This window comes from Garra rufa, chromosome 14, assembly GCF_049309525.1.
Source record: "Garra rufa chromosome 14, GarRuf1.0, whole genome shotgun sequence".
Taxonomy (NCBI): Eukaryota; Metazoa; Chordata; class Actinopteri; order Cypriniformes; family Cyprinidae; genus Garra; species Garra rufa.
The window spans coordinates 18609278-18633358 of record NC_133374.1 but is presented as its reverse complement, the minus strand read 5'-3'; the positions used below and the strand labels follow the sequence as shown (position 1 = coordinate 18633358).

Here is a 24081-nt window from a genome sequence, read left to right as displayed (position 1 = left end):
GACTTTAAAAAAACACTCTTACTGTTCAAAAACTTTTGACTGGTAGTGTCCATGTTTGTAGCACCTGATAAAATGTCCAAGTGATTTCTCCATTAGTAGCGCTGCAAATTGTTATATAGGATCTGAAAGAAGGCACCATTTCACTGAACCAAAATAATAAGAAAAACTTATAATTTCTGGTCAAATTTCTTTAATTAAAAAACAAACAGCAAACAAACAAAGCATGACTTTTTAACAAAGATTAGAATATTTAGAACATTAATTTACATATGGGGAAAAATGTCAAATTATCTGCTAGAATTAACTTTATATTAGTATGTATGTCCTTAATTTTCCTCCAAATGGGGACCAGCTACGCAGTCAAAGATCACATATGGACTCATTCTGCTAAATGTATGAAAACAATCTACTTTGGAGGAACATCAAAAGAGTGTGGCTTGTCATTAATTTTATCTGAATTGCCAGGGTTTGTGACCACAGTGGATGCTCCAGGGTTAGGGTTGGAAATCACTCCCAGAAAGAATGGCGTTTGACTTAAGTCATCCAATAGGGCAAAGAAAAACGGCTGGTTGACGGTAAATGAAGGGTTGGAACGTGAGATGACCACACTTGTTGCCGCCGCTGCCTCTGCGCCCTCTTCATTTATCTCAACACTGGACATATGCTGTACACTGGACACAAACAAGTGCCCCTCAGAGATGCGGTCCAGCTTCGGATTACTAAATAGTATTCCTAAACCTGGATTGGATGGAGTAGAATTATATATTTGTTAATATAAATAATGAAGAAATATCAAGATGATTTTGAATGCAAGGTGATTACAAATCTTACCCATGTTTGTCATGGCTTCTTGGAGGTCCTGGTTGTAGTCAAGTTTGAATTTTGGGAGTTTGACCTGCATGTTTCTTTCTCGTGGTAGTCGACGGTAAAGATCTGAGATGTTGAGCTTAGCTGCAAGGGCTGATACGTTCACATGTCCAGATGTTGGCATTATTACTAGTAGACTCTTGTCGCCTTTAAAAGGGAATCGAGCAACCTGTAGAGATCAAGTAGTGAGGAATAAAGATCAATAGTGAAGAATAATGATTTATAAAGTAGCATTTTAATAGGCAGAAACCTGAGCATCTAGTTCATGGTGGGTGAAAACGCTGAGAGGATACTTTGGCCCAAGCATCATATCCACATTAACAATCTGGTTTTCATCAATGTAGAAGAGCTCAGTGGAGGTGAAGTGAGGGTCAAACCGAGTGAGCCACTCTCCTGTGAGAGAGAAAATTAGACTTGTATTCTTGGCTTGTATAATTAGACTTCTGTAGACCTTTATCGATTTACACTTGTGAAAAAACAAGGGAACTATAATGCAACAGATCTGAGTAATACTAATCCTCTGATGTGATTCACTGAGGAAATACTTGTGAAATACTTGCTGGTAACAGGTGTTTGTTCTGACCTTTGTAGTGCATGGCATTGATGAGCACCATAATAGCGCTGAGAGGCAGACTGGACAAAAACTCTGAGATGTGCCCATTTGTGACTTTCTTAACCCATTCATTGATGTCATTGACATCAGTCAAAGTGGCCGGCTCTGAGTCATACAGTTTCTGAGAGTCTTCCACAAAGTCCTGTTTCGCTTTAAATCCTAAGGAAAAAAAGAAAGCATTCATAGCTTTGCAATTGTCCCTCAAATATCAAAAAGAAAGCAAATATCAACCAGAATTCAAATTTACAATCCTATTTAAAACAAAAATTCGGAGGTGGCTGTCCCGAAATCTAATCCCTTAATTTAAATTTATGAATATGATCTTTAAAGGTCCCATATTGTACACATTTCTGGAGGTTTATTTTAGTTGTTGATGTCCTTAAGAATATATATTTGTGGTATAAGTGCCAAAATCCATCTCAATATATTTTTACAGCTCCTTTTTTAGGAGCTCTGTCAAAAACAGGTCGATTTTGGCTGATTTTTAATTAATATTCATGAGCCTCTCTTCTGATTGGCCTGTTGTTTTCTGAGTGACGCACAGCCAGGCCAACCACAGTTAACTACTGTGACGAGCGTCCCGAGAACTCATCAGCGTCGCCCTGGAAACCAACAATCAACACCTGCCTCTCATCACGGCGGGATCGGCTTCAGCTGCAGCTCATCAGCCGGCATGCTTTTAAGCAGCGCAAGACCAGCACAATGTGAGAAGCCTTCTCCAAGACTGGAAGCCTAATGCTCTCTCTCTCTCTTACCCTTTTCTACAGACAGCAGCTGAAGACCGGTCCCTCACTCACTCACCTGCACTCCACAAAGGAAGAAGAGCACGCCATTTCACCGCCACTCTGCACCGTATTGACTTTCAAATATTTTCAGTTATTTCAATAAAATCCACCCTCCGGGGCTGTTTCACTGAGTTCTCTGTCCTGTGATCTCTCACCCCGCGACAGCCTGGTGGAGAATGCGGGCAGATTAGTGAAGATTTCACGGCCGAGAACTCACATCACTCACCCGAACTTTTTTTTCCCTCTTCCCCACTATGTCTCTTGCCAGAGCCGTCGGTGTGCGCTCCTCCCCCGAAATGGATCAGCTACTTCAGCGACTCACCGAGGTCAGCATCCGCCAACAGCAAATTGTAGAGCACCTCGCGACGAGACAGGGCGAAACGGAGCAGGAGCTCGCCGCCCTCCGCGCTACTGCCGCAGCCCAACGCGCTCCGCTGCCAGACTCTCGAGTTCAAGCTACCCGGTTGCTACCCAAGCTCACGCCCCATGACGACATCGAGGCGTTTCTCCAGATGTTCGAGAGCACGGCGGCGACGGAAGCTTGGCCAGCAGAAGACTGGGCGCGGGCGCTGGCACCTCTCCTGAGTGGTGAAGCTCAACGGGCCTACTTCTCCTTACCGGCGGACTTAGCCAATGACTACAATGAAGTAAAGAGAGAGATTCTAGGGAGAATGGGACTCTCGCCCGTCTGTGCCGCCCAGCTATTCACGGAATGGGAGTACAAACCTCGATCCCCCGCCCGCGCCCAGGTCGTCGAGCTCTTACGTCTGGCACGGCACTGGCTGCTTGAGGGGAATCCTACGGCCGAACAGGTAGCGGAGCGCGTTGTGATTGAACGCCTGCTGCGTGCGTTGCCTCGCTCCCATCGTCAGGCAGTAGCAATGAGAAGCCCCAACACTGTCCAGGAGTTGATCGACGCCATCGAGCTGGCGGATGCGGCCCAACACCGGGAAGCCGGGGAGCGAGCGCCACCGTTTCCCCGGAGGGTGGTCCAGGAGCGACGCGCGCCGGAGGGCATACAGCGGCAGTATAGCAGACCGGCGGCTCCCTCACCCCGCGATGAGCCCATGCCAACGGAGACACCGACACAACCAACCCGGAACTGGCTGGCAGGCTGCATTGTGCACTCGGATCCACCATCAGGAGCCCCGGAGGCGGACCTCAAGATTAACGGAAAGAGTTTCCGTGCCCTCCTGGACTCCGGTAGTGCGGTCACCCTGGTCCAGGCACACCTTCTCCCTCCCCGTGGAGACACGAAGACGGTCTTACCCATTACGTGTGTGCACGGAGAAACTAGACACGTTCCCGCTCGAAAGGTGACGATTTCCGCGGTGCCTGGCTCCTGGTCACTGGAGGTCGGACTGGTTAAAGATCTTCCCGTCCCGGTACTATTGGGGAGGGATTGGCCAGGGTTCGACCGCCTACTCACGATCGCCACCCAGCCTGTCAGCCCCAGAGGGAGCCGCCCGAAGCGAAAAGCAGGCCGACGTCCGATGCAGCGCTCCGCCCTCCTGGCTTCCGACAGTGCTAGAGACGGTGAGTCCCCTTCCCATCATCCTAATCTGTTCTTTGATGTCTTTCAGCAGGTCACGGAAGGGGGCTCATTTGCACGAGAGCAAAAGGAGGATGACAGACTGAAGCACTGTTGGACGCAAGTGCGCTGCATCGAAGGTCGCGACGTTCAGCCTCCTCCTCATCCCGTCCCTCACTTTGTCGTCCAAAACGGTCTGCTATACTGTGTCGCCCAGCGAAGGGGGGAGGAGAAACATCTCCTAGTGGTACCCCGGACCAAGACGGAGGCGGTCCTGGAGCTAGCCCACTCGCACCCTATGGCCGGACACCTAGGACGAGAAAACACCATCCAACGCATCCGGGATCGTTTCCACTGGCCGGGGCTCGACGCGGAGGTGAGAAGCTTCTGCCAAGCTTGTCCCACATGCCAGAAGACCTCGCCCAGGAAACCTCCCCCCTCGCCGTTAATCCCTCTCCCCATCATCGACGTGCCCTTCGAGCGCATCGGGATGGACCTAGTGGGGCCGCTGCCGAAGTCTGCCCGGGGACATGAGCACATCCTGGTCGTCCTGGACTATGCCACTCGGTACCCGGAAGCAGTGCCCCTACGCAAAGCCACGGCCAAGAACATCGCACAGGAACTCTTCCAGCTATTCAGCCGAGTCGGCATCCCGGCCGAGATCCTGACCGATCAAGGTACTCCCTTCATGTCCCGGCTAATGGCTGACCTGTGCAGGCTGCTGCGGGTGAAGCAGTTGAGAACCACTGTCTACCACCCGCAAACGGACGGCCTCGTCGAACGCTTTAACCAGACCCTGAAACAGATGCTTCGACGAGTCACGGCAGAGGATCGGAGGGACTGGGACTTGATGCTGCCGTATGTCCTGTTTGGCGTTCGCGAGATCCCGCAGGCCTCAACTGGCTTCACCCCGTTTGAGCTTCTCTTCGGCCGACAACCCCGCGGCCTCCTTGACGTGGCAAAGGAGGCCTGGGAGCAGCAGCCTGCCCGTCACCGCTCTGTTGTCGAGCACGTCCAGCAGATGAGGGAGAAAATCGACCGGGTCATGCCGTTAGTCCGGGAACATCTGGTTAAAGCTCAACAGTCCCAACAACGACACTACAACCGGGCAGCCCAACCACGGGTGTTCCAACCCGGGGAGCGAGTGATGGTCCTAGTCCCCAATGCGGCCTGCAAGTTCCTCGCCACCTGGCAGGGTCCTTACTCCGTTGTGGAACAAGTTGGTCCAGTGACATACCGCCTACGGCAGCCAGGAAGAAGACGCCCGGACCAGTTATACCATATAAACCTCCTTAAAAAGTGGGTCGGGACTAGGGACCAGCTCGCCGCTCTCCACGTCTCCGAGCCCGTGGTTGTTGATGTCAACCCCCACCTCTCAGCTGCCCAGAAGGGAGACCTACAACAGCTGATCGGTCAGTTCTCCGACGTGTTCTCACCTCTCCCCGGGCAGACCACCGTGTTACAACACGACATCCGAACCCCGCCTGGAGTCATCATTCGGCAGCGACCTTATCGGGTCCCTGAGGCTCGTCGGCAGGCTATTGAGAATGAAGTACGACAAATGCTGAAGTTGGGGGTGATCGAACCATCGCGCAGCCCATGGTCCAGCCCCATCGTGATGGTACCCAAACCAGACGGCACCCTCCGATTTTGTAACGACTTCAGACGACTCAACGAGGTGTCCGAGTTCGACAGCTACCCCATGCCTCGAGTGGATGAGCTCCTGGACCGATTGGGACGGGCCCGGTACATCTCCACTCTAGACCTAACAAAAGGCTACTGGCAGGTACCTCTGTCCGACTCTGCAAAACCCAAAACTGCTTTCTCCACCCCCAGCGGACACTGGCAGTACCGGACCCTCCCCTTCGGTCTGCATGGAGCTCCCGCGTCCTTCCAACGATTAATGGACATCATCCTCCGGCCTCACCAAGCGTATGCCGCCGCCTACTTGGATGATGTCGTGATCCACTCGGAGGCATGGGAGGATCACCTCGACCGGCTGCGGAGGGTGCTGTCCGAACTCCGAAGGGCTGGACTAACCGCCAACCCCCGGAAATGTCACCTGGCCCAATACGAAGCAAAGTACCTGGGTTATCAAGTAGGACGAGGGCTGATCCGTCCCCAAGAGAAGAAGGTGGAGGCCGTACGGACTGCCCCAAAGCCCAAGTCCAAGACCCAGGTACGTGCCTTTTTGGGGTTGGCGGGTTATTATCGCTGCTTCATCCCCAACTTCTCCTCTCTAGCCTCCCCCCTGACAGACCTGACCAGGAAGGGGCAGCCGGAGAAGGTCCAGTGGACACCAGAAGCAGACGAGGCGTTTCGGCGAATCAAGGAGGCACTCACCTCAGAGCCGGTTTTGCGGGCTCCCGACTTTAGCTGCCCCTTCCTGCTGCAAACCGACGCCTCAGACACCGGCCTTGGGGCCGTCCTCTCCCAGGTCCAGGAGGGAGAGGAACACCCTGTCTTGTACATCAGCAGGAAACTGTCCTCAGCCGAGAGAAACTACGCCACCGTGGAGAGGGAGGCCCTGGCCATCAAGTGGGCAGTCCTGGAGCTGCGCTACTACCTCCTCGGCCGGAAGTTCACCCTGGTGACCGATCACGCCCCACTCCAGTGGATGGCCAAAGCCAAGAACACCAACGCCAGGGTGACCAGATGGTTCCTCGCGCTCCAGGACTTCCACTTTGTTGTGAAGCATCGGGCCGGGGCCACCAACAACAACGCCGATGGACTCTCTCGGATCTGGGCAGCTTTTGCAGGTCTGTCAGGGGTCACTCCCCTCCCACCCCCTGTTTCTCCCCTTCTAACACATATTATTCGCAGGACCAGGACGACGCTTAGGGGGGGGGAGTGTGACGAGCGTCCCGAGAACTCATCAGCGTCGCCCTGGAAACCAACAATCAACACCTGCCTCTCATCACGGCGGGATCGGCTTCAGCTGCAGCTCATCAGCCGGCATGCTTTTAAGCAGCGCAAGACCAGCACAATGTGAGAAGCCTTCTCCAAGACTGGAAGCCTAATGCTCTCTCTCTCTCTTACCCTTTTCTACAGACAGCAGCTGAAGACCGGTCCCTCACTCACTCACCTGCACTCCACAAAGGAAGAAGAGCACGCCATTTCACCGCCACTCTGCACCGTATTGACTTTCAAATATTTTCAGTTATTTCAATAAAATCCACCCTCCGGGGCTGTTTCACTGAGTTCTCTGTCCTGTGATCTCTCACCCCGCGACACTACGGTCATGTATGCTTTAGCCGAGCCCAGAGCCATAGAGAGAGCCTAGCCTGCTGATACTCAACAGGATATTTCAGAATGATCATTAATGTTTTTTCTTTTGCAAACACCGAATGCAGTAAGCTACATAACTGTTGCTTTAGTAAAGCCCCTTTCACAATGCGCGCTGATTCTGGAAAATTACGGGAACGAGCGCTGTGTGAACAAAAGCCAGAACCATAAAGGCAGTGTTGTAGTGATGCACGTTATCATGCGACTCTTCACAACAAAAAAATACGTGCAAAGTGGAATGAAGCAGCGATCGGGCAGAGCCAGCTCCTCACTATCTGCGCTGAAGCACAGTTTGTTCAGATTAGTTTCAGTTTAGTGAAACGTACGTGTCACATTACATCTCACATCCAAACGTCACATGTCTTTATGGGTTGTGTGTAAAGCACACACAGATTCCGGAAAACAACTGTGAATGAGCCAAATCAAACAACTCCGGAACAAATCATGGGACACATTATCCGTGTATTTACCAGAATCGCTGTGTGAAAGAGGCTGAAGTTGACGTGCCACTGGTCTCTTATATTAACGTTGTTCTGAAGCCATGATGAACAATGATGTAGTTTCGACATCTATCGACTGAACAGGGTTTTCTCGACTTGTTTTCGTGTTGTTGTTGCTTAGCAATGTTATGGACACGATATTGTCTGGGTTTGACAAAAGGATGGTGGGACGTGATTGGTGCTCGGGGTGGTGACTGAAGGCGGTGACTGAGTAGATCGGACGTCACATCGTTACGGAAGTCACAGCGGCTGGTGAAAATGAACAGCTACTTTAAGCAGGCTGTGTGCAGTTTACTGTGGATTGACTGTTTTGAAACTCATATGGTAGTTACATAGCCCCTAGACCTCAGTTATCATGAAAAAAAGCCAGGAAATTTCGATTTTGACAATATGGGACCTTTAAATATTTTTTTGCATTTTAATCCATTGTTGTTGGATTAACTACCGAAATAGTGTATGTTTTAGTCCACTGGCCAAGACTGTTTTTAACTACACCCCTACATTTATGATCAGGAAATATTTATGCATCACTCTCTCTCATAGCTACATGTTGAGTAGATAGGTCCCATTATTTTGAGGTAAATGTGTTCAAAAGTCTGAAAATCTGTGTGTAACTTTAAGGATGTCACTACCACTTAAACACTTTTTTGAGAGTTATATAATATCATTTAGTTGTTTTATTTTAGTTTTTATATGCATTCCACTGTTAAGAACTGTGCTAGCTAACCATGTGATGATTAGCATCTTTGAGCTAAGTTCAAAAGTATCTAAAATTGTCACTACCAAAAGTCACGACCGAAACATTTTATTGAAGTTTCGGTAGTGAAATCTTTGGGGGTTTTTTTGTGAGTTATTCCATAAAATTTAGTTTTTATGTGTTCCACTGTTCAGAACTGTGCTAGCTAACCATGTGGTGACTAGCATCTTTGAGCTAGGTTTAAAAGTTTCTAAAATTGTCACTACCAAAACATTTTATTGAAATTTTGGTAGTGATATCTTTGGGTTAGTTATTCCATAAAATTTAATTTGTATGTGTGAACAGCTGTTTGGAACTGTGCTAGCCAACCATGTGCTGATTAACATCTTTGGGCTTAGTTCAAAAGTATCTAAAATTGTCACTATCCGAAACAGTCACTGCGAATTAACTACACAATTACTAGAAATGTGTACCTTGGATATTATACACTTTGCATATATCCAAAATTAAAAAAATTAAAAATTGTCATTTACACATTTAACTCTGACTTTGCACCAATTCTGTAGAATGGCCCATATATATATATATCACCACCATATCGTCCTGCATGAAAATGCATCACAGTTTTGTGGTATTTGGTGACTCTCACCGGTTTTCAGATAGATGCGGCTGCCAATGGACAGGCTTCTTTTGCGGAAGTTGCGCAGGAGGCTGCTGAGGGCAGTGTGGTAGCAGGGCAGTGCATCTGCATGCAGTTGGTATAGAAGCAGCTTCTCTGTTTCATTAGTTGCTCCTAAGTTTCAGATAAACAACAAGATTGTCTTATTAAGAGATATATATAACAGCACTAAATTTGCAAAAATAAATGGATGCAAAAAAAATGTATTCTGTTTTTCATTTTAGATTTACCCAGCGCTAACTGTGAGAGTGCTACAGACAAGCTAAGAGGGGAAATGATGACATTGGGCTGCTCTGGACTAGGCTTCAAGTTTTCCAGGAACCAAAGGCCAAACTTCAGAATGCCATTGCCTACAGTCCGCTTAATCTGTTGGCTGGTCATGTCCCCATCACAGAGCGAATCAAGATCCTCCTCAGAGGAGCCCTCTTTCTGCCCAGGAGCCGGGGTTGAGGGATCTGCTTCCAGGCCATCTGGAGAAACTGTGAGTGCTTCTGTTATGGTGGGTTCAAGAGTGCTCTTCAAATCCTGAAAGGGACAAGGCAATTACAGTGTCAAAAGTCTAAACAAACAAGTCAAAAGTCCTTTAAGGATGTAACATTGTGGGTTCTTACTGATATGGGTTTACTAGGCAGCAGTGGGATCAGAGGAATTACAGGATCTGCTCCACCTTCTGCTTCAGTTGCATCTTCCTAAAGTAACAAGAAGTATGGCGTTTCAACAATAAAATAAAATCAGTAATAAAATTAAAAATAGAATAAAGTAATAAACATAAGATTAGTTAAGTGCTTTACCGTCCAGCCTTGCTTGGCATAACAAAGGAGGAGGAGTGCCAGAAAACACAAGTTCATGTTCTAGAAGTTAGTCTAAAAATGAAAGAACAGCACAGTTTATGCAAAATTTAAGATGATTGGCATTCATCATTCGTACAAAAGTACTCATATGTGACGCGGGACCACAGAACCAGTCATAAGGGTCAATTTTTTGAAATTGAGATTTATGCATCATCTGAAAGCTAAATAAATAAGCTTTTCATTGATGTATGGTTTGTTAGGATATTTGGCCGAGATACAACTATTTGAAAATGTGGAATCTGAGGGTGCAAAAAAATCTAAATATTGAGAAAGTTGCCTTTAAAGTTTTCCAAATGAAGTTCTTAGCAATGCATATTACTAATCAAAAATTAAGTTTTAATATATTTACGGTAAGAAATGTACAAAATATCTTCATGGAACATGATCTTTACTTAATATCCTAATGATTTTTGACAAAAAATAAAAATAAAAAATGATAATTTCGCCCCATACAATGCATTTTTGGCTTTGCTACAAATATACCCGTACCCGTGCTACTTACGACTGGTTTTGTGGTTCAGGGTCACAAATTATCTAAACTTATTAAAATATTCTTATTGGATAAAACATTATGGAAGTGCTTTATCAGATCACATAAGCATAAATTGAATGCATTTTAATTAATATATATTAGTTTATGATAGAAACCATCTAAAAAATAAGTCTTGTAGGTCCCTCACTTTCACAGAAATCCATATTTTAGCTACTCGCAATAAATCATAAATACATAATCTGATTAACAGCTCCAATTTCAGGATTGTTTTTTAAACTTCCAAATTGAACAAAATATGCAGTCAAATAATCAATAAATGCTTCACATGGCTAAAGGTCTGTCAGCTATTGCATAATTCCAGGGTTAAGCATTTTAAATTTGTTTAAAGCTACAGGTCAAAGCAGGAAAAGTAAAATATATATATATATATATATATTGTTTTTAAATCAACAATGTAAATATGGAAATGTTACTGCATTACTACTAATCAATTTTCTTGTGCACACAAAATATCTTTTGTTAAATGTTTAAATCGAAATTTTTGCGAATACTAGGATTAAATTTAAAAATATACAAACGAAAGATGAAGTGTACATATTTACTAACCAAAATAGCTGGCAAGAGACTCAACTTTTATACTTTAAAACAATAACTTCCTAATATATTTCAAACTATTATGATAGTGAGAATGTATGAGAATGAACAAAACTGAGTGCTTACCGTGCAATTCTCCAGTGGATCCAGCCCTGATTCGGGAAAGAAACACACAAAACAGGCAATGGGAAAATTCTTTGCTGTAGGGGTTGGCAGCCTCCGAGCAGGCAGTTACTTTTCAACTTTCATTGATCTTTACCTCATATAGCTCTTAGACCTACCTCTTCATAGATGTAAATATTGAGAGACCTTGGGGTCAAACATCAAACTCAAGTGTGTAGATTTTTGGATCTGTGAAGACTTAGGTTATAAACTGCTACTGTATAGTTTGCCGAGCTAAATAAACTCACTGCTGACAGTGCATGTGAGCCACTGAATATGAGTAAACAAGCTGCGCAAGAAAAACGGCGCATAAATGAGGAGGAGATGACAAGTCAGCACTGCCGATGCTGATATTAATATAGACTGTTATTGGATAGAGGGCTTTTATATTGCTTTCTTATATGCCAGAGAAACAAACCAGTGCCAGACTCCACCATTACCTTGGGTCATCCGCAAGCATATGCCAAGATCTCCAAATTGAGAGCAGTTGAAAGGCAGTGTGTTGCAAACACTCAAACAGACTTTGTCCTATCAGAGTAACCTCTTCGGTGGGTGCTCAGCTTCCAAGTATGAAAATCTACAAAGCAAACCGAGCAATCTCACTCATTCATCAATGAGAAGGTCATCAATTATTACGTTTTCAAACAAGGAGACACATTTATGATCAGTTTCTTTACTTTAAATCATTGAAAAGGTTCATTTTAGTGAGTATATAGAAAAAGGTCACAGTTTAAAAGTAAAAAAGAAAAATACTCGCAATGAAATACAAAAGAGCAATGGCCAATGTCGCAGACAGTGTGTTGCTTGTTACTATACATCAGATGTTTGTCGATCTCAAACAGGAATGATCAAGCTGTTTGAGGGGTAAAATACAGCCAAATGCATTTTTAAATACTTTTTTTAGAATTCAGATATAAAGCGATATCCACTTATCCAAATTGTCTGGCCATATAGGATTCTCTGCAATCCTCTACTTGGTAACATAAAATAATGTGCTTTTCAAAATGAACACCATAACACTAACAAGCCAAGAACTCATAATTCAAAAGCCAATTTTCCAAACCTGACAAGTATATCGTGCTGAATTTGAAAGCCAGTAATGTATGTTTTAGTACTCTGAATAAATTCTCATTAAATATTCTAACATTATATAACTGGAATGTCTGGAGACGATAATGTTTTATGTAAAGCATTCCAGTAATAAATTAAATAGTTAGTTTCTAGTTCATATCTATTGCATTAAAATATTCTTTTAGATAGTAAGCATTAGGCTCAACAAAGATATATACATATATAAATGTGTATGTATATACAAACATACATACAGTATGGTGTGGGTAAAATGTAACATTTAGCTTGACCTTGGGTTGATGTGACAAACGAGTGAATTACTACATCATTTTGACCATTAGCATCAAATTGATCTATATAGTCGTTAGATACATTTTAAATGTCAGAGGGTCCAAATTCAGGGTTAAGGACCGTTCCGTTGCATATTAGGTGTTTACACTCTCCATCAGTGTACAGTAACAGAATGAGGAGTCATCTTGGATTTGACATTTCGATCACATTTGTCTTGTTCATTACACTCCATTGATGTGGATGAAGAAACATACTGCGTAGTATAGAAAACATGGTGCGCTATAAAGGTCTACCATGAATACTGCATAGTTGCTGAGCAAGTCTGGTGAATCGAATCATATGATATGATCAACACAGTGTTGTTTTTGGTGATTTCACTCATTTAAACGCTACCCTAAAACCGCACTTGAACTTTCCTGAGCAGCTCATCTCACGCATGCATCTAAGAATCCATCCGTCTGATTTTGTTGAAGAGAGTTAATTATTACATACAAAGCAGCTAGTGCAGTTTAAATCACATGAACCCTAAAAACCATAAAAAAAGACAATTCTTTTGATTGTATGAATCAGAGGCATTAGTTTTGGTCACTTACTAAAGAGCGAGGTTTTAAGTTCTCTTTCAGCGAGTTTAAAATGGAAATATCAGGCTTGCTCCTCTTTCTACGACTGAAACGGGTTTCTTTGTGCATGGTTGGCAAGATCGTTTCATTCTGGGCAAGGAGCCAAAGGTGGCACGAGGAATATAATTTTCTGAAAAAGCAACACTAGCTAGTTTAAGCCAGCAGCCTGATGGCACCGTTGTCAGAGCCGAGCAGCAGAAGCCTCTTTGTAGGCAACACAGACAGACTTGTGAGAGTCCCACGAAAGTTCTCCGTGCTGAGCTTGGTGGATCCCCCCAGGTTGGCCGTGCTGTCCAAAATGGAGTACACCCCGATTTTGTTAGCAACAGTACCTGCCACAATCTCAGCACCGTATAGATCAAATGCATGGATGGGGTCGGATGGAGTCCTGTACTGGTGGAGTGGCTTGTGCTCCACGTCTTTCCAAACGGTCAGTGTGTGGTCTGATGAAGAACTGATCAGCAAATTTCCCTCTGCTGCCTACAAAATTGATACACACACAAAAAAACAGTCAGTAACAGATGGATGGGGAAATGTCTACATTTAGCCAACCAAGTACTTCAGATTTTTACTTGCCCGTAGTTGTATTTTTCTTCACAAATAAGAAAATAGCCTTTTCTTTACAAATTACAATCTGTAACCCAAAAATGTTACAAATCTACAAAAAAGTAACCCTATAAACTATATACTTTTGCTGAAAATAATGGCCACATGATGCAAAACATTATTGATTTAAAACCAGTTTTTAACACATACAGCATAGTTCAGATGTTTGAGGTCAGTAAGATTAAGTTTCTCTTAGATTAAGTCTCTTATGTTCATCATTCTTTGATGAAAAGTTGAATGGAACAGCGTTGGTTTGAAATAAAAATATTTTGTAATATTATAAATGCCTATTATCATGGAATTCATCCTTTCTTAAAATTACTTTTTTCTTACTAGTGCCCTATGACGCTGACAGGATTGTGGAATCCAGTCATAAAAACAGAATTTATTGTGTAACGCGAAATGTCATGGAATTTGCCAAATTTTGGATGAATAAATCAAAAGTAGGTCAGTACACTTTAATCAAAATGTGATATGGATTATTGTCTGTGAACATTAAGCTGCAAAATTACTATTAAAATATGAATCCTGCATGTTCGGCTTGTCTCTGTGTGAATGAATGGCGCAGACAAGCAATTTTGTCGCGTGACGCGTGTTTTCAGCCTCTGTCAATATTTGAATATGTGAACACAAACATAATCTCTAGAGCTGAGTCACTTAATGAGCATTTTACCGAAAAACTATCATCATATTATATACAAACAAAAATCTTAAGTCTTTACAGCAATTCATCAAAATAAAAGTTTGGTTTAACTTGAAATTGTGACTGAAATATATTACTTAGAAATTAACCAGATTTTTATTTATTTAGCAGAAAAATGTAAATACTACTACTACTACTACTAAATTGTATTTCTAAAAAAAATTATAATAAATTACATTTTTATAAAATCAATTAACTAGAGTTGCTAATCAAAGAAAAAATCTTGGCGCATCAGGTAATCTCAGGCAAAACTATGGGTGCTCCAGAGAGGGAACAAAATATCTAAAATGAAAAGTGGATCCTGTTGCAAAATACAAAAAAAAATCCACATCCAGCCCCAGGGGCTGATACGTATTGGTGTCTTTTTAGTATGTAGCCCTGTCTTAGAATAAAGGCTTTTTGCTTTGCTTACTGGTGAGTGCCTGGAATTGTAATTTTTTGTATTTTGCAGAAGGATCCACTTTTCATTTTTATTTAGAGATGCTTTTGATTACTGACATTTAATGTTGATAAATTAAAATGGAATCCAGAAAATTAATGGAAAACAGAATTTGGTAAAAAATAATATATTTCAGAGGGTCTTCACATTTTTTTTTAACTTTGAATAAATTGCAATTGTTTTTTGGAGAATAACATTTAATTTAACTATTTAATACTGGGGAAAAAACTGAATCCAGAAAAATTTGAATGGAAAAAATTTAATTTGGGGAAAAAATTAACTGATTTCATAAGGTCGTATATTACTGACCCCAAACTTCTGAACAGTAGTGTATTTATTGAATACTATCTTGATTACTAATCGGCAATAAATATATCACAGAAAACCAAGTATTTAAATTTATAAGGCATACAAATGTATGTACAAGATCCATGAATGTAAGATTATCAACAGCATTGCAGCAGCTGCCCAAAACTCCCTCACATTGGTCCTGGACCAGAAGGCTATCCTTATTGTTAAGCCCTGCTAAGGTTCATCCATTCCCTGATAGTCACAAATAATAAAGTAATTGTGCATCAATCTGCAAAGCTCATAGATTTTGTCCTAATGAGTAACTCATGTCTATATTTGTCCAAACGTGGGCCTCTCGTGGCAAAGATAGACCTTTGACCCTACAAATCAGGGTTAAATAAAGTTTGCTTAGTTCTAGTCACTTGTTGACTGGATCTGAACAAACCAACAGGGTACAACTTTTACTCATCCTACTGAAATCTCAAATAGAGACGTGAATCAAGAAACCAAAACAAAGACGGGAATCTATTCCACGTTCTGTAATGATTCCTGGTTCCTCTCCATTCTAATATGTGACTCTGGACCACAAAACCAGTCACAAGAGTCACTGTTAGGATAGGACAATATTTGGCCGAGATACAACTTTTTGAAAATCTGGAATCTGAGGGTGCAGAAAAAAATCTAAATCTAAAATAGCTTTTAAAGCTGTCCAAATTAAGTTCTTAGCAATGCATATTACTAATCAAAAATTAAGTTTTGATATATTTATGGTAGGAAATTTACTAAATATCTTCATGGAACATGATCTTTACTTAATATGATTTTTGGCATAAAAGAAAAATTGATCATTTTGACCCATACAATGTATTTTTGGCTATTGCTACAAATATACCCGTGCTACTTGTGCTGTGCATAATCACATATGTGACCCTGGACCACAAAACTAGTCATATGTAGTCGTCCAATATAAGTGGATTAGTAACTCTTCATGACAATCTGATTCAGAATTTTTTGCTTGTTTAAGCAATTTTCATAAACATAATATTCCCTAAAATCAATACAGTATGTGAGCTGCAAAAACATCAAAGGACAGCAGAGTAAGCAGTCGTATGCACGTCTTGCATTACACATTGACCAACGACATGCATACTCACTTTCATCTGCAGTATATCTCCCTCATGACCAGGCCAGCCTCTTAGCACCAGACCTGTTCTTGCATCCAGCAGCACTATGAATCCAGTAGAGAAGCCTGCCGCTACAGTGCGTCCGCTCGGACTGACAGCTAGGCAGCGGATCAGGCCAGCGCTCATGTTACTATAGGCTAGACGGAACTCATGCTGTCAACAGAGAAAAAAACAAAGTCCTTACTAGTAATCATAAGCATTCCAGGAAGAAATATATATACAGTCTGGCCATTATAATGCTTGATAAAAAAATTGATCTGAAAATGGATGAAACATAACATGTATTGATGAAAGAGGACTGAGCAATACCTGTAAGCCAGGTTTGCGTGTGTCTATGAAACGCAGCACAGAGTCTGCGCTAGCAATCACTACACTGCAGTGAGGAGCAGGCATAGTGGCGACGGCCGTGATGGGGTTCTTTCCGTCCAGAGCTTCATAACAACGAATATTCTTACCTAGACATATGAAAGAGAGAGCCAAACAAGCAGTCAAAATACAATCTATACAAGAAATGTATTCGCTGTAGTTGAATTTGTAGAAATGCATACATTAAGGGCCAGATTTACTAACAGCTTACGCCTGTAGTACTGTCAGGATTTACTAAAGATGCACAGTGAAGAATTAGCTCTGAAAAGGCATGGAGTTATTTTTGCGCCTGACCTTAATGAATATGCTTTTGTAAGAGTTTCCTTTCAGACACAAAATTTATGGGAGGAGAGTATTAAAATGAATCATGCAACACGATTTACTAAAGTTGCCATTAAATTACTGGTATTTGTGCCATTATTTAACGCTCAAAAAAGCTTAAAGCAGGCGGTAATTTGCGCTGCTCTTGATAGATTGTGCTGGTCATTATGGAAATGATCTGGCTGCATCTGTGTTCTTTAATAATATTTATTATGACAGTTTAATGTCAACATTGCCAGTAAATCATATGCAGAATTTTCCCCTCTCATCTGCGCTTTTATGGAATTGTGCTTTAACGCTAATTTGCCCTGTTTAAATCTGACCCTTAGTATATTATGATCTATTAAAAATATCATTATGTAAAATGACAGTTGTGGAAATGTATTTTAGTAATAAAATGGCTTCTTTGTCTTGCTATAGCTAATTTAAAAGCTACCATTTTATGTATCCAGCATTCACAAAATTAAATATTTCCATAAAGTTTGTATCAAATTGTTACATTTCATATTTCCCAGGTGGAAATTACTGTGGGGCAATTGTAATTTTTGCAAAATTGCTATGAAACTATTTCACACAGTGAACTTTAAAGTTATTTAATAATTAGATTATGTATTATTAAAATATAATGCAATTCTATTTATTATCCATGTAATATTTTATTTTATAATGGATTTTCAAAGTTTAAAACTGAAAGTCTGGGTTAGGAGAGTAAGCAATGAAGACTCTAATAAAAATAATGAAGGCATGATTAAAAGCTGAAATTGAAATTGGTTATTAACTCTCACAATTTTGTAGTAATTCTTTTTAGGTGTTTTTTAATGTTTTGTAGTCTCTTATGCTTACCAAATGTGCATCAGTGTTGTTTTTGACAACAATCTTAGATTTAGTCTTAGTCTTTTGGACTAAAATGCTTATTAGTTTTAGTCAAATTTTAGTCAATTCTAAATGTGATAGTTTTAGTCCAATTTTAGTCGACGAAAAGGTCAAAAAGGTTTTAGTCTTGTTTTAGTCAAAAAAAGGGGAAAAAGTCTTTTAACAAATTAATGAAGGTCAGTAAGTATTTTGCTGTTTGGTAGTGTCACTTATAAGCTGTGAAAATAGCAGATCTATAGTTCAACACAATGTGAGCTTCCGGATCGACTATTTTCACCAATAATTACAATAATGAAGGAACGGTTTTAGACATAAAAGACATATATTTGAAATACACCCATAGGTCCTCTCACCGTTTGCGACCACCCTGTGTGCAAACTGCTGCCATCATGGTTAATCGTCTGTCTGTCTGAGTGACAACAATGTGACGTGTTGAGCGTAACCAAACAAGGATAGAATGCTAAAACGGCTTGCCATAGCGGCAGATACTTTTTCGGTTTTAATTGGCATGCACAATAAGCAGAAATGTCATGCATTTTAAATGTCTGACGGACCACCAACTAACATTTGTCTATTCTCGTCTCGTCAACGAAAACTCACACACGTCTCGTCATATTTTAGTCATAAACGAGCCATTTTTATCTCGTCATCGTCTCATTATCGTCATGAAAAAAGTGGCGTCAACGAAATGATTTCGCCATCGTCATCGTTGACGAAAACAACACTGATGTGCATTTGTTTGTTAGAATAAATACAGTAAAACCTGTAATACTTTACAATATTATTATTAAAATGCATATATTTTGAATATATTTTAATTTTTAATTAAATATTTGTATACTGTTTGCATCATAGCTTGATTGAACACACAAATTGATAAAACTATTTTACACAGTGAATATTCAAGTTATTTAATAATTAGACTATTTAATTCGCAAAACAATAGTATTTATATATTAATAAAATATAATGTAAAATATTATTTTTTATTTTCCATGTAAAATTTTTAAAATGGACTTTCAAAGTTTAAAATTGAAAGTCTGGGTTAAGAGAGTAAGCAATGAAGTCTACACAAATGTATTAGAAAAGAAGCCTAATAAAATAATAATAAAAATACTGAAGGCATGATTAAAAGCTAAAATTGAAATCTGTGTTAAAATTTAGTGGTAAGATTTTTTTTTAGGTGATTTTAATGTTTTGTAGTCTTTTATGCTCATCAAATGTGCATTTGTTTGCTGAAAAAAAGTGATACTGTACAATATTATTAAAATGCATTATTAAAAGTGTTTTCTATTTGAATATATTGCATTTTATTATATTTGATATGGCAAAGTTAAATTTTTTATCATCCATTACTCCAGTCTTTAAAGTCATATGATCCATTATTAATGTTGAAAACATGCTGCTAAATATTTTGTGGAAACTGTGATACTCTTTGAAGAACAAAAAACAAGATTAAAAAGCATTTATCTGAAACAAATATCTTAGTAATAAGTAACATTATAAATGTTTTTACTATCCCTTTAGATTCATCCTTGCTGAATAAAGGTACTAATTTCTTTACAAAAGAAGAAAAAAATTAAAAAAATGAAGAAAAAAAAAGAAAAAAAAATCACTGATCCTATGCCACAAAAGGACAGTTACTACAATACTGTAATACTACAGATGCTTAAATTAATCGTACTGTTACTCTCTCACCTGTGAATTGATCCCACAGATGCACAGTACCATCACAGCTCACCACTTCCTGTGAGGCCTCTAGCTGCCCAACATAAAAGACAGATTTGCGGTGGTCTGTGTACGTGAGTCGGGGTTCAACTTCTCGTGTGCCATCACCGTGGTTATAAAGCGGCCACAGCCTCACCGTTTTGTCTTTACTCCCAGAAAGGAAGTAGTCCTCCCCTGCTAGCGGCGCCAGGCATTTTGCCGTGGCCGAGTGACCCAAGAAACTCTGAAGACGAATCTGGTGGAAGTGGAAGTGCGAGTCCTGCTGGTTAAGGCCAATCTCATACTGCCAATAGGCAAGCCAGTTACCCTGCAATGAACGACTGCTACGTGGGAGGTCCTGTTTCAGTGCACTGTCTTCGGGAGTGGGTCCAAGGACCCAAGAATAAGAGGAGTGAGAGAAAGAAGGTCCAGCTGAGGAAAGTGCAGTGGTGGCTAGACTCATCTGAGGAGCACTGCTACCATATGGCCGTGTCCATGTTTCCACAGAGGACAAGTTAGGACTCCCACAGGCTTCTGTGTCCCGGGGTACCTGGATACGGTTTCCCACTAGATGGCTGCCAAAGGTTCCCGACTCTGGCAGGATGTCTCCACCTAGTGGTGTGGAAGTGGATGAGGGAGCAGGGAAGGGACTACGACCCATCTGACGGCCCATACTAGGAGAGAGACTCATAGCAGTAGTTTTCTGACCTCCAGCAGTGTTGGTTTCTGGGCTGCCCGGACTTGCTCGTTCATGATATGATTGAGCCAGACTCCAAACTAGCTCATGATTTGTAACCAGTTTGCGAATCGCTGCATCACCTTAAAAAAAAAAAAAAAAAAAAGTGTATACAATTCAGCTAATGAGGATGAATATTAACACGTGTATCAATGCTTAAAGGAATAGTTCACTCAAAATGAAAATTTCAGTCATTAATTACTCACCCTTATGTCCGTGAGTAATTAATGACAGCAACACAACAGCCACGTTCAGAAAACAAAAAGGTAGTAAGGACATATTTAAAATAGTCCAGGTGACATCAGTGGTTCAACGTTAATTTTATGAAGCTATGAAAATACTTTTTGTGCACAAATAAAAACATAAAAATAACTTTATTCAACCTTTTTATTTACAGATTATTTTAATTATATCTTTACTACCTTTCTGGGCCTTGAACGTGTCATTTGCTTTCAGAAAACTCTCGGATTTCATCAAAAATATCTTCATTTGTGTTTCGAAGATAAACAAAGGTCTTACGGATTTAGAAATATCTACATTGTTAGAAATCTTACCAATGAGACAGTAGAAAGGAATGTAAGATGCATAAGCCATTTCAGGATTAAACACAGCCTGAAGTTCCTCCAAAACCCCAAGTTCACAAGTAATTTCTGTTCCGTCTGGAATGCACACATCCAAATATGTGCTGTCTCCAACCTCTCTACGTGGGGCACTTCCCATCTGCACATAAAGAAAATGAGTTTAAATCATTAAGTAATGATGCAGTTGTTTATGGATCAGAATACATACTATATTGGCCAAGTATTAACAATTCTTTGAGAATAATGTCAAAGTATAGTATCATTTAAAGGTTTGACATCAGTAGGATTTTTTCGAAGGACATCAATTATTTTATTCATTAAATATTTTATGACAGAAAAAGACATTTATAATATTACAAAAGAGAAAAAAAAATCTTGTTTTAAGCAGCACAACTATTTTCAACATTAATATTTTTTTTCTTGAGCGCCGTTAGAAAGATTTCAGTAGGGTCATGTGACAGTAAATTTTAAAAAAGTAAAAAACAAACAAAAAGAGACCCTACATTATTTTTAATGTTTCAAAGTCTCTTATGTTCATCAAAGTTCCATTTATTTGATCAAAAATACAGAAAAAAAATTATTTATTTCTGTGATGCAAAGCTGAAATTTCATCAGCCATTACTCCAGTGTCACATGGTCTGTCAGAATTTATAATAAATAGAATTAAAAAAAGACTTTACACTTTATCAATTTAACACATCCTTGCTAAATAAAAGTATTAATTTCTTTCAAAGAAAGAGAAAAAAAATACTAACCCCAAACTCTTAATGGCAGTGTATATTGTTACAAAATATCTCTATTTTAAATAAATGCTGTTCTTTTTAACAATTTATTTATCAAAGAATAACATCACAGGTTCCAAAAATATTAAGCAGCACAACTGTTTCCAAAATTGATAATAAATTAGCATATTAGAATGATTTCTGAAGGATCATGTGACACTAAAGACTGGTGTAATGATGCTGAAAAAACAGCTTTGCATCACACAAATAAATTCTATTTTAAAGTTTATTGCAACAGAAAACCACTATTTTAAATGGCAATAATAGTTCACAATATTACTGTTTTTCTGTATTTTTAATCAAATAAATGCTGCCTTGATGAGCATGAAAGACTTCACAAAAATCTCACAGATCCCAAACTCTTGAACGGCAGTGTATACATTATACAATATTGTAAACTATCTTTGGTTACCTGATTTTGCAGACACTGCAGCAAGGAGAAAACCTGGAAGAACCTGGAGAGGGTTTCTGCCATGTGTTGCTGAACCATCTCTCGGCCAATGCGCAAACAGATCAGTGCCATGAGGCTCAAAGTCTTTAGACACATGGCGGAACGAGTCTGCACTCCACTAGGAAAGCTGAACACAAAGAAACAAGTCAATAAGAATCCATTTTAGTGCACATAGAGCACATCAGAACAGCTCTGATTTTCATAAGTTGCCATGATTTAACTCCCTGACAATAACTGATGAAATATATGTAAGCTTTTACCCCATCTTAGTTGATGTTAACAAATCCAGCAGAGGCAGCAGAACCTCCTGGTTAATCTTCATCAGCATATCCATAAGAGTGGTGTCTGACAGGAACACTATAATCTTCTGAGTGAGTACCGCGGCGCCCAAAAGCCCTGCCTCCTTTCGAGTGTTCAAACGACAAGAAGAAGGGGGAGAGACCTGCAAATTTTAAAGTAAAATGTAAGTATAAACAAAGAAAAATACATTTTATAAGCCAAACTGTTAATCATTTCAAAAAGCAATATCGAAAAACATAGGAAATTCATGGAAAGTAGAGCTGCAAAACGATTAGTCGGGATTAATCGATTCAAAACAAAAGTTTGTTTACATAATATATGTTTGTGTACTGTGTAATTTCTTATGCATATATATACACACACACATTATATATGTTAGATTTATGTTAAATATTTATATATAATATTAATTTTGTGCTTAAATACATATATACAATACATACTAATATATTTTATAATATATTTTATTTTATATACATAATAAATATACACAGTACACACACATATAGTATGTAAACATAAACTTTTGTTTTGAATCCATCAATCCCGACTAATCGTTTTGCAGCTCTAATAGAAAGTGAGATTCAGAAATTTCAGAGTTACCAGGTAACCAATGTAGGGTAGATATTGGTAAGTCAAGACTGGTTCTCCATAAAGATGCGCTATGTAAATCAGACACTCGAGAACTGGTCGTGCAGTCTGGTCACCCACGACTGGCTTCTTCTCATATACACTTCCTACGCTCTCAAGGCTATTTTCCTCATTCACAGAGAGCATGAACTGGTGTTTATCAAGACCTTAAAAAGAAAAAGAATACTTATAACAGAGTGAACAAATGTTCAAGGCAAAAACCATCAAAAACCTCAGCCTAGAGTGTCTGCACTTCAGAAATTGTACCTATGTAACATGTGGTGAGAAGTCGCAGAAGGTTCCTAGCTATGAATCGAGATGTCAATGTCGGCCCCAGTTTTGCAGACAGCCATCTGACAGTTTTGCAAACAGTGTCTGGAAAAGACCATGTATTTTTTTGTTATTGCATAATTTAGACATATTGCTACTTTGAATACTAAGCATGAACAAATAAATTAAACAAATTCACAAAAATGACCAGAAAAGATCTGTTTTGACTAGCGTTGTCAAACGATTAATCGCAATTAATTGCATCCAAAATAAAAGTTTTTAATATATAAATATAGCATTTTTTTCATAAATACTATATAAACATGCATGTGTGTATTTAAATATACACATAATAAATATACATAGTACACACACATACAGGGGTTGGACAAAAAAACTGAAACACCTGGTTTTAGACCACAGTTAGTATGGTGTTGGGCCTCCTTTTTTTGGCCAATAGAGCATTTCGTCTTTGGAATTGTCATATACAAGTCCTGCACAGTTGCCAAAGGCATTTTGAGCCATTCTCCTCTTGCAGATCAGGGGTCAGGTCACTACATGATACTGGTGTAGGAAAATGTTATCTGACTCGCTCCTCCAAAACACCCCAAAGTGGCACAATAATATTCAGATCTGGTGACTATGCATGCCATGGGAGATGTCCAACTTCACTTTTCTTGTTCATCAGACCACTCTGTCACCTGTCTTGCTGTGTGTACTGGTGCATTATCATCCTGATACATGGTACCACCTTCAGAGTACAATGTCTGAACCATTGGGTGCACATAGTCAACGTTCACAC

At 40.4% G+C, this 24081-nt stretch overlaps 2 protein-coding genes across 2 annotated transcripts in view; both read right to left on the bottom strand.

Annotated features, from left to right (window-relative positions):
* Window positions 1-179: 179 nt before the first annotated feature.
* serpinf2b (serpin peptidase inhibitor, clade F (alpha-2 antiplasmin, pigment epithelium derived factor), member 2b) lies at window positions 180-11469 on the bottom strand. The gene is made up of 10 exons (XM_073817969.1): window positions 11177-11469; window positions 11022-11047; window positions 9749-9820; window positions 9569-9646; window positions 9188-9482; window positions 8928-9071; window positions 1451-1639; window positions 1118-1260; window positions 832-1036; window positions 180-738 (listed from the first exon to the last, which is right to left on the bottom strand). Exons 3-10 carry the CDS (start codon window positions 9803-9805, stop codon window positions 407-409), a joined length of 1443 nt encoding a protein of 480 aa, XP_073674070.1. The 5' UTR covers window positions 9806-9820; window positions 11022-11047; window positions 11177-11469; the 3' UTR covers window positions 180-406.
* An 800-nt stretch (window positions 11470-12269) lies between these two features.
* Window positions 12270-24081, bottom strand: part of wdr81 (WD repeat domain 81) — a 16470-nt gene continuing 4658 nt past the window's right edge. The window contains exons 3-11 of the mRNA XM_073817993.1: window positions 23277-23384; window positions 22983-23176; window positions 22340-22521; window positions 22041-22206; window positions 20820-20985; window positions 19521-20348; window positions 16572-16717; window positions 16233-16415; window positions 12270-13519 (exon numbers count right to left, since the gene is read on the bottom strand). Coding sequence (XP_073674094.1) covers window positions 13193-13519; window positions 16233-16415; window positions 16572-16717; window positions 19521-20348; window positions 20820-20985; window positions 22041-22206; window positions 22340-22521; window positions 22983-23176; window positions 23277-23384 — 2300 coding nt within the window. The 3' untranslated portion in view covers window positions 12270-13192. The remainder of the gene's footprint in view (window positions 13520-16232; window positions 16416-16571; window positions 16718-19520; window positions 20349-20819; window positions 20986-22040; window positions 22207-22339; window positions 22522-22982; window positions 23177-23276; window positions 23385-24081) is intronic.

What these genes read in the sequence shown, in the direction of transcription:
- serpinf2b (XM_073817969.1), bottom strand. Translation starts at nt 9,805, where the DNA reads ATGAACTTGTGTTTTCTGGCACTCCTCCTCCTTTGTTATGCCAAGCAA. An exon ending in TGCCTAGTAAACCCATATCA is followed by an intron (nt 9,483 to 9,568) that starts GTAAGAACCCAC and finishes TGTCCCTTTCAG; the next exon opens with GATTTGAAGAGCACTCTTGA. An exon ending in ACCATGAACTAGATGCTCAG is followed by an intron (nt 1,037 to 1,117) that starts GTTTCTGCCTAT and finishes TGATCTCTACAG; the next exon opens with GTTGCTCGATTCCCTTTTAA.